Source organism: Neopelma chrysocephalum, unplaced genomic scaffold, assembly GCF_003984885.1.
Source record: "Neopelma chrysocephalum unplaced genomic scaffold, ASM398488v2 Primary Assembly neopelma1_64, whole genome shotgun sequence".
Taxonomy (NCBI): Eukaryota; Metazoa; Chordata; class Aves; order Passeriformes; family Pipridae; genus Neopelma; species Neopelma chrysocephalum.
This window is the reverse complement of record NW_020897721.1, coordinates 1,740,595-1,759,476: the sequence shown is the minus strand read 5'-3', so window position 1 is coordinate 1,759,476 and position 18,882 is coordinate 1,740,595. Positions and strand designations below refer to the sequence as shown.

The 18,882-nt window shown below is 40.9% G+C and overlaps 1 protein-coding gene across 2 annotated transcripts in view; it reads right to left on the bottom strand.

Moving 5' to 3' along the window:
- Positions 1-18,882, bottom strand: part of BEND5 (BEN domain containing 5) — a 911,380-nt gene that overhangs the window by 146,633 nt on the left and 745,865 nt on the right. For both annotated transcript variants that reach the window (XM_027683052.1, XM_027683053.1), the window contains exon 9: positions 10,049-10,160. In XM_027683052.1, coding sequence (XP_027538853.1) covers positions 10,049-10,160 — 112 coding nt within the window. The remainder of the gene's footprint in view (positions 1-10,048; positions 10,161-18,882) is intronic.

The following is an 18,882-nucleotide window of genomic DNA, read 5'->3' as shown; positions in this document are numbered from 1 at the left end:
CACTCCTCCCCTGGCTTGGTTTCCTCTGCTATTCGTGTATAATTTTATACTGCTATTCCACTGCTCCCTGATTGAGATGCTATTATGTCAAATATCCTCATTTAAAATCAGCATTTCACTTTACCCATCTTCACTGCATACACTGGGCTAATTGTCCACTGGCTCTATTACTGCTATCTTGCACCAGTAGAATAGCATGAACAGACATAGTTAGGTCAAACACTTGGCCAGCTGTCTGTAAATAATTTTTGAATACTAAGAGCTCTTTTGTATTAAATAAAAAAGCCCTGGCAGTGACTTTGCCCCTGTGTCTTAAAAGGCAAATGCAATCCCAGGTGGAAAATTGAGCCACATGAACAAAGGGCATGGTCCCGATGCTTTCTGAAGTAGGAAAAATAAAATGGATCAGCTCATTCCAGGCATTTCCACTTGCATCCTGTGAGAAGCCTCTTCTCTAAGAAGCTCTGGCAAGAGCCAGCTGGAATTGCCTGCTGCATCGTGCTGGAGCTCATTCTCCTCAGTGCTCATCACTTCAAATGCAACCACCGACTAAAGCAGACTTGTCAGTGACCTTGACTCTGACCCAGTTTATAGAAGCACTTGGGAAAGGAGCAGAAGCGAAGGGGGAGTTTTTCATAAGTGGCTAAAAAGAAAAAAAATCTCAAACTCTGTTTCTCACTGAAAAGCAGAGAAGAGGAGGAGAAACATGAAACCAGAATTACTGAGGAGGAGCTTAATCATGTCTCCCAGACTCAAGGAAACTCTCAACGCAGCACTGAACATATCAGCCACTCCCTGATTAATGCTACTTACAATTTAAAAAAAACAAACAACAACAAACCCTCTCTCCCCAGTGCAGATATTAAGAAGAATTCGATAACATCACATCTGTAAGAACTACAGAATGTAGAAGTAGGAAGAAGATGCAAAAGAGTGGGAAAAGAATCCATACTGAACCCCTCTTGTACACTCAGTCCAAGACAAAAATGTGAGTATTACATAAAGGGAATATTTTCTTCCATTGGCAAGGGGTAAATTCTTTGAAGAGATGGCTCTGATTCATCAGCAGGGTGCTGGCAGATGCCCCTAGAAAAATAGAGAACATGGCTGTACATCTTCAAAAAACTATTTTAGGAGACACTATTTCCTCAGAGGGATATTTGAGTTGTGTTCAGCCCTCTAGGCACATCCCAGGAAAATACAACCATGTTTTGATGGTAGAGAGGATACTAAAGCTTTGATGGATAATATTTTGATCCAAGGTAAAAGAGAGGAGTTTGACTAAAGGCCCTAAAGAGCTGTGGAAAGAGACAGAGATGATGAGCTGAAACTAAGAAAGCAACAACAGAAGTTCCATGTAATAGCAATAAAACACCTGGAAGAAAAGATAAGGTGTACAGTAGATCACTGCAAAGTGGAGGTCATAACTAATATGTCTGCCCCCAACTAAAAACAGCAGCACAAAGATTTCTCAGAATGGCAAACTACTGGAAAACCCCCCCAAACACATGCCTGATTCAGATGTTTAGAGCAGCAATGTGCATGTTACTGCACACAGACAACCCAAGTCACAGGATGCAAATATTAATATATCATGTGAGAATATTAAAGAGTTAACTTTAATAATAATAAAGAGTTTCTACTTATCTAGAAATATAATAGTAAACCACACTTCAGTAAACCAATCTGTCTACAGTGTTTCATGGAGGTGGTATGGAGTATCATAGAGAACAACAGCTTAGAAGTGTCAGGTACAAAAACTGGCCAACATTGTGTTGAAACAAAGGAAATTGTAGTCTCTGGGATTAAAACATTCCATTTTTCTTAGGGTTATTAATTTTACCTGACACTGTTCCTGTTCTAGATAAAAACATTACCAAATGGGGATAGCAAAAAAACCCCATCAACTCATCAACTGTGTCAGAGATTACAACTATGGTGATATAATTAGCACATTAAGTACAAACAGAGAGAAATTTGGGAGCTGTAGACACATTTCAGACACATTTCCTGGAGAGTCAGGAGTATTTGACAAAAGTACAGTGGAGCATCATCCAGAGCTAGATTGTGAGCATGTCAGTGTGATCAAAACAAAACAAAATCAGCCAAAAAGCCTATCTAGTTTAGATTAAATGTGGTTTATAAATCCCAAATTATAAATTTAGCAGAGGGTGGCGTCAACAGCACGCCCCTTCCTTGACTATCACTTTAACAAGGAGATCACAGTTTCAGGTGGAACTTCATCTAATGGTGTCCATGATTCCTAAAACATTACTAGAGAAATTATATACTCACTTTTATATATACACTTATATATATATGAAGATTTACCCAGAGAAATTATATATTCACTTTTATATATACATTTATATATATGAAGATTTACATGCTGAAAACTAATCAAAGAGAAGAGACAAAAAATCATAGATTAATTGGAGATGAGAAGGAAATCTGTAGAGGTTATTGAGTGTATTCAATTGCCTCAAAAGGGAATTAACTCTATCTAAACTTTTTTTCAATAAATACCTGTCATAAAACCCTTCAGTGGCAAAGATTCAGCATCTCCTGCAAATAATCCATTCCAGTGCAAAAAACAGCTCTGCTACTAGCAAGTTTCTTATAATACAGTTTGTGTTAAAAGGACTGTGAGAAGGTTGCTAAGATCAGAAGCTGCTTTACCTAGCATAAAAACAGAACACAGTGGTAGATCACAAGAGAACGTTTATTCCAGAACAAACTGGAAGAATTTTTAAAATTACATGAAAGAAACTGAGGAGTTCTCATAAGATTGCTTATCAGAAAATGCCATAGCTCACAAACTGATCATGCACATCACATTTGCTTCTGTCAGCAGATACCCAATATATCCATATTTAACAATGAGAAGAGTTGAAGGGGAATACTTTTACGCAGCCTATATGAAGCATAACATTATCTAGAGCATTAGTAACTCCTATTATGCTAGTCCAAAGGGAAGGTGTGAAATAAAGTCAAAATCCTCAGCACAAGCAGAAGAATCAGGCAATGATGGGTATATTACTCTACTAAATTAAACCAGTGATGAAAGGTTATCCTCATTACTGTTTCCTTCAGCAGAGAACTGAAACAAGAATAATATTTGCAAACTATGAAAAAGTTACACTTCAGTCAACAGGGACTTGCAAGATAGAAGTGATACAGGGCGTTTCTACAATGTCAACAAAGCAGCACAAGCATGAACATTACCATAGAAAGTAGCCACAGGGCTATCATAGCTGAACACATACTGCATCAGCAGAGGTAATCTCTCTTCTAATTTCAGGAGAAGAGAAATAAGAGGCAGCATGTTGGCCATTTTGCTGGAGAAGAACTCAGAATAACATACACTGCATTACACTGAGAATTATTGGCAAAAGATGATGTCTCATGACAGCTGTTTTGATGTCAGAGTGAAAACCATCAGGTGCAAATGACAACTCGGAATATCTAAGGGACTATGTGAACATCACTCTCTAGTAGGTCGTTAAAATTCAGTATTGACTTAAAAATGATTATTCATTACTATTGTGTGTTGCAGTTGGGCAAGGAAGTCCAAGAGCTCTGCTAACAGCAAAATGGAGCCAGGTATGTTATGCTACAGATCTCATTACCCTATGTTAATCTGTTATGACTCCTTCTACCAGATGAAGCAGACCTCAGCTGATCTGTTTGGCTCTGAGTGATTTCTGAGCAATACCAAACCCCAATCAACAGTCTTTCCAAACATTTATTAACATCCAAACTGGCTTCAGCTAGAATGAGAATTGGCTTATAATTTTTTCAGTGAAATATATTCAATTTTGTTGCTCCAGTTTATAACAGGAGCAGGGGAGATGATGAGGGAAAAGAAGAATTTCTGAAAAGAAAACAATTGCTTCCAGTCATTCAAATGTTATATTGAATAATACTACTTGTGGGCTTATAGCATTAGGAGCCTAAGTGTACAATTTTGATGTGAAACCCTTGCAAAAATTGTTGTTATACTTGTCAACTACCCAATATCACATTGATGATAATACTAACAACGTCATTTCAGGAGATGAGTGGAAGTAGAGCCTCTAAGATTGACACATTTGCAGGACTGACAAAAATAAAATTTATGACACTCTCCAGCAAATCACACACACATTGGAGACCGTCTGCATTTTTCTAAATGTGGAGTTGTCTGGTAAAGAATGTGGCACTGCCCAAGGCAGAGAGGATGGGAGGTCACTAAAGCAACTCAAGTCACTAAAGCTGCTGTTAGGGATAGTTGCAACATGCAAAGTATCAGTTACAGGATCCTAAGTCTATATTTTGTGACCTAGTTTTCCATAAAATCAGAATGCTTCCCTCAAAATATGGCACTGCCTGTGCAACAAGGGATACTAGAAAGACAAAGAGCCTGATTTCCATCTCTGCAAAAGTTCAGGATAATGAAGAAACTGGGGGGTTGGTTGTGCTACATGTGGATCACACCCACAACACCACACTTTGAACATGGCTCCTGCACAGTCCTCTTCTTGATAGTTCACTCTAGATGCTGCTACTGGAGGCCTAGAAAAGAAGTAGGTGGAACAGCAGCATTGACAGTGAGCAGCCTAAACAGTTCTGAAACACAGTAGCAGGCAGAGGGGCAGGGATTGAGGGCATTAAGAGCTGAATTGCATCTTTGAAAGAATTGGGAAGTGCTCCAGAGTGGTAAGAACACGTTCAATCTCCTGACAGGGATGAGCTCAGCACCAGAATGAGAGAAAGAAAAGGTCTGTGAGTTGGCTATAGTCTGAGAAAGTTGGTTATATTCTCTCTATGAAGAGGAGCACAGTCATCTGCTGAAGAATCCAGAGTTACACTGACTAACCAGACAAATGTTAATTCCCCTGTACTCTTAGTGCTTGCCCACTCAAGCCTACCTGGATGGAAAGCAAGGCCTCCTGAGAGACAGGAAGATTGGAAACATACACTTTTGCTCAAGTCCAAGCCTGCACATGGGATATTAAAAAAACCTTCTCAAAAACATAAATGTGTCATTCACCCTTAAATAACACCCCTGATGCCTACAGTATTATGTTTACTCATCCTTTCTTATTACTAATTCTGCTGTCAGCAGATACCCCCAAAGCCCACGAGCTCTTTCCCTGCCTCATGCCTGTCCACAGCAACAGCAGATTGCCATCCTCCATCAGCTAATTCATCAGTCCTGGTGGCAGATGTCTGTGTGGTGGACCTAAAGGTTCCAGCCCAGCAGATGACTCAGAGTTTAGCATGCTGGGGCTTCATTTCAGCTGTATGTTTTGCTTTGAATCAATGAAAACTTTCACCCACAATAGTATTAAAAGTATGCAAAGGCTGAAACATCAAGCACTCCAAAGTCAGGAATGGATACGGAAAAGTTACTTAAGCAGAAATGATTTAAATTTTAGTATATGTGTGCATGACAAAGGAGATGATAATTAAAAAGCACATCCCAGGTGAGTGGGTTTTTTGTTTTCTTTTTGGTCATCATTTTGTTTTCTCTAGCTCACTCAGGTCACAAGGTGAATAGCATCTAGCAAAGGAATCATTTGCATGCTGGACTCCAGTTTCAATGACAAGAGGACATGGAAAACAGGCAGAATAGAAGAAAGATGGAAGAAAGAAGAAAAACTCCAGTGTTGCAGTGTGAGTTCCTGGGAGCACTGAATCCCATTTCTGCATTTTCATTTGGGAGGGGCAAATTACTAGAAATAGATTCATTCCAAGGAATCAGTAGCTACCTCTTCCTTTTCTTCTATGTCCTAAGAACTCCAAATGACAGAAACAGTCTATCCCAATCTTCCTTACAGAAGGAAGAGGTAGAAACAAGACAATGAACTTATCAATCTTTGCTGAATGACATGAAACAAATCTGATTCCAGGCATCTTAAATCATCTATCACAAACGAGTAGGTACTTCTGATCATAACTGTCTGTTTCCTTCCTATCCACACAAGGATAACATATTTATCTCTCATAGGAGTCCCCCCCAAAAAAATAATCAGCACTTCTGAAATGCTCCCAGGGTACAACAATGAGCAAAACAAAAGAGCCCACAAGGAGACTAACAATTCTATCCTCAGAGTAGGATCTCAATAGCGCACAGTAAATACAGGACAAGGCAGCACAATGAACACTGAAGCTAAACCAAAATGCTGAATAGCTGCTTATTATGTGGAAGTTTTCCATTTGGAGAACTCGGTGAGGCAGGGGTCTAGCTGGGAGAATAACACGAGCCCCTGTGATTAAAGGCCACATCACAACGCACACAGTCGAGGGGACTGAGCTGGCACTGAGCACACTACCTGAGTTCACTCATTAAATGTTTTAAAGAGTGCATTTGCTTTTTGGGAGAAGCGCTGGATGGTCATAAGGAACCTGTCTGACAACCAAGCAGTTATGCTGCTCTCTCTCTGTCTGAGGCTTCATGTTAACTCAGAGGTAAGGACTGATCTGTGTTGACTGCCCCAACCTTGAGCTTGCCAGTACTGACCACTTGATCCTCAGTCCAAAACATTTAAGCACCTGTTTAACCATAAGCACAAAAGCAACATTGCTGAATTCAATCAGATTGTTCATGTGTTTCAATCTAGCTGTGATTACCTGCTTTATTGGATTCCTTGCCTAGGATATAGACATTCATACTGCAAACACCTCTCTGCGTGAAGAGCGTTATTAGGCCCAAGCAGAAACTTTTGGATCCACAGTTCAGCTGTTGGAATGGCTGATTTGAACATGCTTTAACATACTTAAAAGTCAGTTGAGTTGTTTTAAACAATACATTCATGTTCAGAGCTAATTCTGCTAACCTGCTCCAGCACAGACAGGGAAACCATCAACATGTGTCATCTGGTGGAACGGGGGGAAGACATTGCTCTCTATATGGGCAGGGAAAGGTGCTTACGAACAGAAACATCTCCAGCCAACAGCACATGATCTAGAAGAGTAAGTCTGTCAGTTCAGTGTCATCTGCAAGACTGATACCACTAGAAAGAGCTGAGAACATCCCTTCACTTTGTGTATGCCAACACAATGACAGTGATCATCAGAGCGATTGTGTCAAAATCAGTGACGTGGAGATCAAAAGCTTCCTATTGTTCTCTCATTTTTGACCCATCTACTCCTTCCTAAGGATGATAGGGTCATTATGAAATTCAAAACACTTTAAAAATAAAATAAGCACACTTTGTAAAAGCCAGAAGAACAGTGAAACACAGGTGCTTTGGTTTATTTTTATACAGTAACTGCAGCAAACACTCAGCCTTGGAACACTCAGTGCTGGAATCACTGTAGCTGTGTGTGTGCCTCATACCCACTTCACTTATTTCTGAGTCAGTCATCCTCCCTGCTCCAAAATGAACTTTTTTTCAAAGGAAGCAGCTTATCTTCCATACTGCAGAGCAGAAGAAAAATCCTCCTATACAGCAATATTTAAAACATGGTTTTATGGTCTTATGGCAGCTAATTTTCCTTAAGTGATTTAAGGGAATGAATACATCTAAAAGTGTTGCACTGAGCTGTTCTGCAATGCCAACATGAAGCCAAACTTCCTCTGCTTTAAACAGGCCAGTCTCCTGTGGGCAGCCTCTCATGGCAGATCTTGTCTGGAATGGGAGGGATGAAGGTTATTTTTTTATTACATTATTTTTCAGGGAACTGGACCTTTCATTTTATTTCATTTCATTTTCCCAAGTGTGGGAAGACCTCAGGTGAGGAGAGGGTGGCAGGACAGACATGTTCAAATGCATAATCCCTGATCTGATGCAGTTTGACACCAGCCCTCCTGCAGCTGGTCACCTCTGCATGCAGCCAACCATCTATCATGTATTACTCATCTGAAAGTAACATTCTACACCTGAAAAGTACTTAACATTTTGAGCTGCCTGAAAGAATTCAAAGCAGGTTTTATTCTGGCACTGTCAGAACTTAATAAAAACAGTCACTGCTAAAGCAGGATGGTGCATGCACAGTCCCATGCCCTCTCAGTGAGGCAGCTGGCATTTTTGTCCCAGCACTTTGGATATGGTCTTTCCATACAAATATTATTGGTATCAGAGGGACTAAGACCCTGGTATTGCCTGAAAACAACAGTAATCCCATACACTGCATTATATTGCTGAGCATCCCTGAAACTGTCAGAAAGGCTGGTGTTGACTAAGGGATGATAAAACCAGAAAAGAAGGTTTTTTGGTGAGTAGCTAATTCACTGAGAAATGGAATTCTGGAAAGCAACCTGAACTTTGCTGGTACTTCAATCCAAAAAATATAATTTCTAAATAGTATTTTAAAAAAAAATAAATAACCCTGAAAATGAAATGTTACACTTGTGTTTGAAAGGCTCCTTTTTCTTTTCCTCCAAAAGAAATGAACTAGAACTGGTTCATCTCAGGTTGATCACTGGGGAGGGGTGGAAGACAGAGAGATTGAGGAAAAAAAAGATTTCCATTTCAGACCAATTCTGACCAAACATTTCTTTTGATTTTTTCATTTTACCCACCACAGCAAATTAATTCATTCTTCACACACAGGGCAGCTGGAAACTACCAGAATTTTCAAAGCTGCCCTAGAAGGGGATGAAGCTGAAAACAATTTCCCCCTGCCTCCAAGAATAGCTTTATTTTACTGACAGTGACTTTTAATAGTGCCAGGATTTGTTGCCTTACTGGCTACAAGCATTTCCCTGCACCCGAACTCCTTGTAATATTTAAGCATCTCTTTATTTTTGAAAGAAAGCTTTCTTCTTAAAGCAGTCTGTATGCTCTCTCCATTTTCTTAGAAGGCAAATTGTCTTGCTATTTGGGGTAGAAAACAGAGGAAGGACCAGGCTGGCTCTAAAGCTCCTTTCTGTGCCTTCCATCATCATCATCATCAATCTGATACAGCTTTGGAGCCTTGGTCAGAAGCACAATGCTAAGTGCTGCAGGAACTGACTAGAAAGACAAATTCGCTGCCAAACAATTAGCAGTCTAAGAAAATATTTTTCATGCAATTGGATTCCACTCTATATGTAAGGATCTTATCTATTAACCTATCTTCCTTGTACCTAAAACCTCTTCTGTACAGGTATTACTACTCGCTGGAAGATAAAAAGTCCAATTAAGATGTATTGGGAAAACCAGGAGTTAAATTAAAGAAGGTCTTATCCTATACATGATGTAGCCAGGGGTAAGAATCCTCTTTCTTTATTAGCAAGGCAAACCAGGTCCTTTTTCAAAGTAACAAAAAGGAAAAGAAAAAAAAATAAAAGGAAAAATTAGCAAAGCTTTAGGGAATTAAAGATCCAAATTCCCTCTCCGTAGTGGGAAGCAAAAAGAAAGGACAAATACCAGGAATTCTACAAGGAAAAAAAATCATAATCTATAAAATCTCCTCTTATTTTTTGGTAGTGATTTTTTCCTACCCATCTCCATTTTTTTTCAGCAGTTTTTCTTAGGTGCCACGTTCAATAATCCTTCTGCGCTTTGATGTCAAACATTCAATAGCTGTCTGCCTCCCTCCCACTCCTCTTCTCCATATTCTCCACAATCCATCTCCTCTGATTAGCTAAGATTTCACCTTCAAGAACACCTCTGCTTCTCCGAGTGAGCATGACTGTGTGCGTGCGTGTTTATATAATATTTGCAAATACTCTCCCCCTCCTGCACTGCATGTTACACAGCAACCCCTGCCAGAGCTCCGGATTAAGCATCAATGCCATTCCATAATTCAATTTGGGGGACCTGCTGTTTTGAATCCGGCTCAGAGCATGAGAGCAGCTCGATTGAATTTAGGCCCTGCTTTCAGAATTATTTCATATTTAATCCGAGCTGAACTTCATTTCACTTGCTCTCTCCACTTCTGATGCTTCCTGTGACAAAAGACACAAATGTTGCCCGATCTCATGTGGTGTGTGTGTGTGCTTGCTGACTTCTCCCTTATTTTGGTTTACCACTGAATTAAACCACATCAGAGTTACTTGCACCTCACACAACCCTGCAGCGAGAAAGAGTCGGTACCTCAGCAAGGGGTTGTTCTGGCATCCCCTTTCCCCACTCACCGGATTGTTGTACATGTCGATGATGAGCTGTTTCACTCCGTGCAGTGTGGGATGAGCCCAAGGAGATGGATTTGCCCAGTGCCGGTTTAAATCGAACCCCATCAGGGAGCACCTGCACGCACACAAAAACAAACACACACAAATGACATGTATGGGCTGCAGCCTCTTCTGGGTCCTGCTGCAGAATTAGGGCTATATTCTGCAGCTGATGTATTTAAATATGTTCTTCTGATGGGAAAAACAAAGCAAATACTCTCTTGAGGAAAGACTGCAATAATGTCCACTTTTAGAAATAATGTGACCAGCAGAATACCACTGAAACACCTTTGGTAATTCAGCCTTCTTCCCCTCCATACCACCTGTGCTCACTCTATCCTTTGCCTTTTTCCAGCTTGGCAGGCTGGCTCTGGAACAGTCTGCCTGACCTTTGAGGTCCCCTTCTCTTCCATGCTCTGGCTGAGGGTCTGTAGCTACGAGGGTGATTCATACACTGCACCACCAGACCTTTAGTTTGCCCTCAGTCAGGCTTTGACTCAGCAAAGCTGTAAAGAGCATTGTAATCAATGGCTGTTAAGTAGGTGCTTAAGGGTTTTAAAGCATGAATGTCATTGTTCCACTAACCCAGGGCCTGAGTCTCTCCCCCTCCTGCAATTGCCTACACAAAAGTTAGCCAACCAAGACACCAAGTTAAAATGCTTATTGGCCATCAAATCCTGTAGGCGTTGAAGCATGTATGCCACCTTGGCTTCTCCTTCCTGCCCTAACTCACATCCCTCTCAGTACATTTGATTCTGCTGCTCCCAGTCCTATGGAGTATCCCATTCTTTGTCCTGCTGAAACTCAAGAGGCTGTCATTAGAGTGAACACAGGAGAAATTAAAAAGCTGGAAGCAGCACAAATAGGGGGAGGTGGAAATCACGTCCCTTGCCTAGCGCAGAGATCACCTAGACATCTGTGGCCACGCAGGAAGAGAAGTCTTTCTGTCATCACAAGCTCAGCTTGGGATCAGTGGACCCTGGGCAGATCTTACTCAGGCATTCTGTGAAAGACCACACAAATAATAAAAACCCAGGTAGAGATGCAGCTTCCTCTATAGTAAAAACAAATAAACAAAAAATCAACCTTGCTCTAAGCCTTAAAGCTTCTTGAGGAAAGAAGAGCTTTCATCGATCCCCGGTCTATTACAAGCAGGTCTTTTCAGCCCTAATCTTTTAAACACACCTATGCAAACAATAGAAATTTACTCCTGTAGTGCTATCCTTTTTACAAAAATTTCTAAGGATCTGATGGCCAAAAGCCATAGGTTTAACTGGCAAAAAGAAACGAATATAAAAAGTAAGAGCAGAGGGGTGAAATGCTAAGAAAAGCGAGAGGATGAAACCAGAGGTTGAAATTCATTTCCAAAACTGATGAATAAATATTTTCCCATGAACCAAAGGATACAAAGTTAATGGGACATTCTTTTGTATAAATTCCTACAGGGATCCAAGCAAGCAGTAGCTGCTGTGCTCACTGGGCTGGGCTTAGAAAACCCAACCATGAGGCTGTCTGGGAGCTCTGCAACTATCAGCTCTGCAGCTCCATCACTGCTGAACTGGATGGCTTGCTGTCATGGAGAGGTCACCTCCTTGTCTTGGTGGTCACTTCTGTACTTGTATAGAAAACAGATGGATTTCTTTTCTGGACACTCCAAAAGCTACATTTCCACAGACAACTCTGTAAGTTGTCTCCATTCCACTCTAAAGCAAACCATATTGGATCAGATTTCTCTCTCTCTTCTACTTGTCTGCATGTAAACTCTCTCCACTCAGTTCTACTAAATCCTATCTTCTTTTGAACTTATAGACATTAATAAAAAATCAGAAGTACTTCCAGAGATGTAGGTAGAATTACACTGGGATAAAACTGGTAGAACAGCAGAATGAGAGGAATAAGTTTTTCATTTAGTAAAAGCAGAATCTGTCACGACTCTTACCATATTTTGGCACAGTTCCCAAGAAAACAACATTTTTACTGTACAAAAATTTTCTTAAGAGCTCAGAATCTAAAATTATATCCTTTTATATGGTTAGCGGGTCACATTTACATTTTCTTTTAATAATATTTAACACTAATAACACTATAGAAAACGAGTATATTTTGACTCCATTATGTTCATCTCCAAAGCACATTGAATTGGCCAAGCTATGTGTGCCAAAAGCAAATTTTAAATTCATACAAGGATTATCAATATTAAATTTGGGGGTTGGGACCTTTTATATAACTTTACCTAAGTCATCCCTACAGGGAATAGAAGTAAGCATTACCTAATTTTTGTAACTAAGGCATTGAAATTTGAAGTATTTGGATGTGTCATAAATGTCGGGTAAGTGATGAATCTCATAGTTCATTTAAAGCAACAAGAACCGTTGAAAATAGTTGTTTTTACTTGAGAAGACTTTATAAACAGAAGGAAGCAATGCTTAACAAACAAGTTATTCATTTGGGAAGCTCCTCTGAGCTCTATTTAATAGGAATCCAAATTAATTTTCAAATATCATTTAGCTAGTCTTTGATGTTGTGTATCACATCTTTATCAATGGAACAACAATTAATTAAGTTTCTGATGTAGGCATTACTATTTCTTCCCAGTCTGGAAACAGTGCAAAGTTTTCTCCTCCCTCCCAGTTTTTAAGCCTTTTTCTTCTTTCCTTTTTGCCTAAAGACAAATTTGTATCTACCACATTCTCTCTTTATTCATCTGCTGCAAACTCATGGCCTCTCTAAGGAAACATCAAGTTGTGTTCCCTGGTACTTCAGATTTGATTATTGACTCTATTACATGTAGAATTGTCTCCCAAAGCTCACGTATATCAGGACATGACCAAAACATACGGCAAGAGTCTCCCACATGCCTCTTACAGATCCTGCATTCATTATATTCTTTTTCTCCCAGATGATGTGATCTCCCTTGTGGTTAATACCTCCAATGCAAGAGCTTGAACAGGATGACTTAAAAATTGCATCTTGCACTGCTGTTTAATTCCTCCTCCCAGTTTTAAACCAGCTCATTTCTAGTACACTGTGCTGCTGGTTCTGCTGCTTAACTGTTTGCCTGCTGCTTCAAGCACTGGGTAGGCAAAGTAGAAATACAGATATAGTCTGGAAACAGCAGCTCTACAGTGGGAAACAACTGTGTTCTAATACAATACATAATCTTTCAATATAAAATCAGCTCTCTTATTCAGACTGCAAGTGTTGTCATTGGCTTCAATACACCTCACCTGCCTGTAAGTGTTCCCCTAATTTAGAAAGTGCCTCCAAATCTGCTCTATACAGATTAGATTTATTTTGTGCTGTAAATAAACTAATGTGTTCAGTAAAAAAATTACATGGGGAGAAAAAAACCCTACCTAAATTATATCAAAGGGCTGTTTAAGGATGATCTTGGAAAAGGATCATGGAAAACAGAAAATCAGAAGACAGAGACTCCAAGAGATGCAAGGGAAGACAAAAGCAGCTTCAAAATTGGTGAGCGTTGGAGGTTTTCCAGAGCTAGGGCACTGCAGAATATCCCATTCCATGAGGCTTAATGACCATGCCCATTCATGCTCTTACAAATGTGGCAGGTCACATTGCCATGGAGCCCAAAAAGTGCTGGCACAGACTCTCACAGGTTAGAAAAAAAGCACAGTCAGAAGTAGGGGAGCTTTATCCAACAAGCAAAGTAGCACCTGATTGTGGTTTTCATTCCTACTGTGAAAACCTGGGCTGTTTCTTACATAGTCATTGCTACCACAAAAAATGACATGTATGCAATTTAAAATATTTAAGCTGATAATAGTTGTTTGAATTTTGGATTATGCTTGCTAGAGTTTGCTAGATATACAGACCACATACGATATTTCTGCTCTGTGACTGACTGTACATTTAAATCAGGTTCTGTGAATATTCTTGTTGAATTAGAATTCGTGTTTCATGAATGTTTCCCAGCCTTTTTCTAAAATTTCTGCTTTCTGTAAGTAGATAAATTTATTACAGTGTTTATAAATTTACATAAACACAGTGCAAATTCAGTCAAAGCAAATGAGTTTCAAAATTGCAATAGAAACTGAAACATTTTGCAGTATTCATCCCTCCCTACTTGGGAGGCAGCCAGATCTCAAGAGGTTACCAGCTCAACTCAGTAAAACCAAAGATGTTCAGACCAGCATCCAGCTTGCTGGGCAGTTATCTGGACAGAACCCCCTTGCCTCTGGGACATCACTGCTTTTAAGGATTTCCTATGCAGCTGCTTCAATGACAACATCCTTGTCCCTTTCTAGAACTGATAAAGATTTAGTACCAAGGCCCACGCTGGGTTTATTTTTTAGGGCTGCTTCCTATTCTTTTAGGGTGTGCCTCTTCTTTCTGGAATCTCCAAGCTACAGAAACCTCCAGGAACTCTGCCTTCCTTTCACTTCAGTCCTCCCCTCCCCTGCTCGTTTTTCCAAACCATGTGAGTCTAAGTCTCTTACTAACAGACCCATTTCCACAAGGTGAGATACGGAGAATAATGGAGGAAAGGAGGTAAAGAAATCCTTTTTCACGGCATGTGATTTATTACAAAGAGAACTCTACACCCTTCCCTTCAGCTTTGTGAGGTTGCGTTGGTTCATTGGATCAGCACCAGGTGAATCTCCAGATAATGCCGAACACAAAGCAGGGAGTTCCAACCCACAAATGGCACTACCAACAGGGTGAGGATTTGAAATTGAAAAGGTAGTGGGGAGGGGGAGCACTCTTTTTTTTTTTTTTTCCCCTCTTGGGCTCATGGCAATAAGAGTGGAGACAGAGGGTAATTGGTCTCTATTGTTGCAGTTCTTGAAGCAAGAGTTATAGCAGGGAACTGCCTTGAGACTGCAGCCTGCAAGAGCACGCAGGGAGAGCAGGTGTGCGGCGTGAGAGACTAAAGACAAGGGCAACACAAGGAAGATTTGCTTCTTTTAATAAATATCATTTTAAAACTGATATATTCACGACATTTTACAAATCAACTCTACACCTGCCATCAAAGTCAGGTCTTCATTAGTGTGCATTTCACCATTCGGGTGCTTGGGGTTTGTGATTTATGCATTTGCCTATTATTCATTAAAGAGGACTCATTCAAGCCCACATATTCTTAAGTAATTAGGTAGCAAGACATCCTAACACTCCAGCTACAGAGAACCCCCCCTCCCAGCAGTCTCTCCTCCTCCCCAGCTTCCCACATTTTTAATTTAGAGCTCTGGAAACCCTCACAAAGGCTATTTAGCAGAACCACTGCAGAGTGCTCCAGGCAGAGCAGAGTGGCCGTGCATAGGAGACCAGCACTAGCTCCCAGAGACCACATGGTGGAGTAGATGTTTGCAGAATGAGCACTGCACGGCGTACTGACATAATTTTAAATCGTACATGACGGTTAAAGATGTGTTTCTCCATTTTCTGTGTAAACAATGTTAAATAAGAATAAACACAAAGGGATATTTTCTCTTTCTGATGAATACATGCATTTCTCAGAGCTGGTAATAGGCGCCACAGACACACGCACCAAGGAAGACACACATCCCCACATGACAGGGGCATGCTCTGATCTTCAGGATATATCTCAATTCTTGCATTAACTCTCCCCCCACACCCCAGGTCCTCAGCAATGCCAGAAGGATTCCTGGGCACGAAGCAGCATGCTAGAAATAAAAACTCATCCTGCAGTCAGGAGCCCTCCGCCCTGTGAGTGTGCCTGGGATGTCAGATGGTGAGATCCCATCCCTAGTGCAGCTCACCCCTCAGGCTATCAGAGGACTCATCCCCCCTCCACATATTTTCCTGCAGGTTGCCCAGCCCAACTGTCAGCGTTTCAAGGAACAGGGTTTCCAGCATTTTCCCTGGGAGGCAACCCACAGTTTAGCAAAGCTCTCCCATAGGAAACCCATGCCTTTCCCCTTGTGTGGATCTCTCTGAACACAGGCTCTTCAGGAGCATGTCCCATCTGTCCTGCCCTGGGAAAGTGTTTTCAGACTCCTGCTCCCAGCTGCACACTGAGTCACACTGCCACATCAATCTTGTGCACTCAGGTGCTTTAACCAAGTTATTGAGAACACCTACAGTTCTTCCATTTTAAAGCCTGATTCATTGTTTGGCCTTTTCAAAACCAAACATATCACTGACTTAATGAGATGAACACAGGAGACAGTGGTTTTTTCCAACTTTTGGATCCCAAAAAATTTCCACTGTAGCCACAGTCCCTTGAGAAATCTCACATACATAACCCATAACGCAGTATTATCTGAATATTCTTTTCCAATGTAGTCCAAAAGCCACCTGCTCATGAATCACAAGCTGTAAACCACTGAGAAAGAGAATTTTAACATGTGCTTAATTTACTGGATTCCCACCCTGTCAACAAGCCAAAGTCCTCTAGGCCCTCCTGCCCGATCTGCTTGACACTTCCACACAATGCCCTAATTCTGTCTCCTAACAAACGTTTCCCTGCAGACAGGCAACCCTCCTTTAAACTATTTGTACTTTTTTTTTTTGTCTACATTCCTGGAGGTGGAGGTTGGGTGAAATTAAGTGGTTCATCATCACAGTGGTTCACAGAAAACAGCTAATACACACATAAGCATTTCTGGGAAAATGGCTCATCTCGAATTATACATCTGTTCCCACCTCTGCCCTTCCTCAGACTACGCAAATAATCACGCGCAACACACCTCACAATCATCAGTGAATACTCCAGCTGCTGTAGGATGATATTCCCACACATTACAACACATATTTCCCTTACTTCTTGGCATCCAAAGCTGGCAGTCTTGCTTAACCTACTCACCTTCAAGCAAGAGGAAAGACACGTCATGTTCCCTGTAGCCCAGTATTATATGAACACTCCCAAAAGATGGTTCAGCTCTTACTACCAGACTCACACACAGAAAACTGCAGTCAAAGGAGCCAACCTTAATGTCACAATGATGAGCTCTTAAAAAGTTTGGATATGCCACAGCTGCACAGATACATACAGGCTTCCTTCAGCCCTGAGCTTGCTGTTACTGTGACACAGCCTTTAACTGCAGGAACACAGGGTGTTTTTCCACAGGGCTCTTGCTTTATTCTGTGCACAGGATCAGCACTGTTCATTAATGGGTGGACTATTCAATATTTTGGCTTTTCCTTATTGTTCAATATGCAACCCTAGGCTCCTGCTTACTGCTTGCTACTCGAAGCCTGCTCCAAGGACAGAGCTATTCAGTTCTTCATGGCTTTTCTGAAGCGCTCAGCACTGCAGGAGACAACTGCTTTATAAATACTGATGGACTAATTTTCCCAACAGCACTGAACAAGAGGAGACCACATTGTCCCCAATTCATAAAAGGGCAATTGGGACAAAAAGTGGCTTAAATAACAGATATCCACTTATTTGGGCCACTGTATCTGAGAGGCCAAGGACAGGATTTTTTTTTTTAAGAGAATGTGGATTTACATATTATGTCACTTGTCCAGCATTTATTGTACTCTGATTTGAGCTGAAGTTGACTGAACTCAAGGCTTCTCCAAATCTGACACAAAAAGGGCGATGTGAATGAATAGAATGTTAGAAACATCCAAGTTTGTAGAACTAGGACAGCCAGAGGTTACTACAAAATGCTAAGACATTACTAGATAGTAAATGGGGTTTGGGTGGTTTTCAGTTATACCTTAATTCAGCCACTTTTCTTGGCTTTGGATCCCAATACTGCTGCATTCAACTGTGTCTGAGAACCTGTTCTAATATGTGGTGGTTAGGGTTACATTGTACCTGATATTGCCTTTACTCTCTTGGATAGAATTAAATGATTACTCTGCTACATTACAGGCCACCAGACTATCTGCATCCAGAACATTCCTTATGCAGAGGCAGTGACGCTGCACACACATCCTCAATAGGTCATGCCAGAACTCAGCCAGAAGTCATCCATCTCCATCATCACAAAAGCCTTTGATATCCTGAAGCGAGGGCTTGACTTGATACTAAAACTGTCAAGAAGGTGTGTGCTGTTCTGTTGAGATGGCAAACAGAAAAGCAGCACAGGACTGGCAGACTGCTGGCTGAATTCTGAGGAGCAAGGCTTAACCACCCAGCACCAGGGCATGGGTGCTGGCTCCCTTTTATATCTATGTTTGCTAACAGCCTCTGACACACTCAGGCATTTCTCACTCCCATGCACAGCTAGAATAAGAATATTGATTGTACTCCTGCATAGTCTTGCCACATCTGCAAATTGTTCTGCTTGCAAATGACTTCTTGCATACATAAATATTTACTATGGGTGGGTGGGAGAGAAGGCCCCTTTTATTGTCCCTGCACACCCCTGCACGCCTGCAAGCAGCCCACCCTGCTTCCTCAGATGGCATGGGTAATTTCTATCAAAATCTGGAGTCAGGGATATGTCCACTAGCCAGGCACTCCCATTTAAAGTCCCTTTACCATAACTAAGTGATAATTTTACAGGTGCATGGGAAGTCCTGAGCAAAACCCCAAGTCTCATAATACAGGAAAGGGGTAAATGATCCAGTGGTTCACTTAGAGTGACATCATGAGACTGTCAAGACGTCCTATGTAACCTAGGGAAAAATTGCAATGCCTTGGATCTTCACTTGTACAAAGCAGTATCAACCCTGTGTGCTGTTTTGAGAGGAAATACATGAAGTAGGTTCTACAGATGGAGATTAAGTGATTTATGGAATTGCAGAAAGATTGTCTGAATTTGTATGAGGTTCATTTCCAACAAGATTGTACTAACAATTCGCACTTAACAAACAATCCTGAAATGCCTATAAAAGCAATAAGATATCCTAGTCCA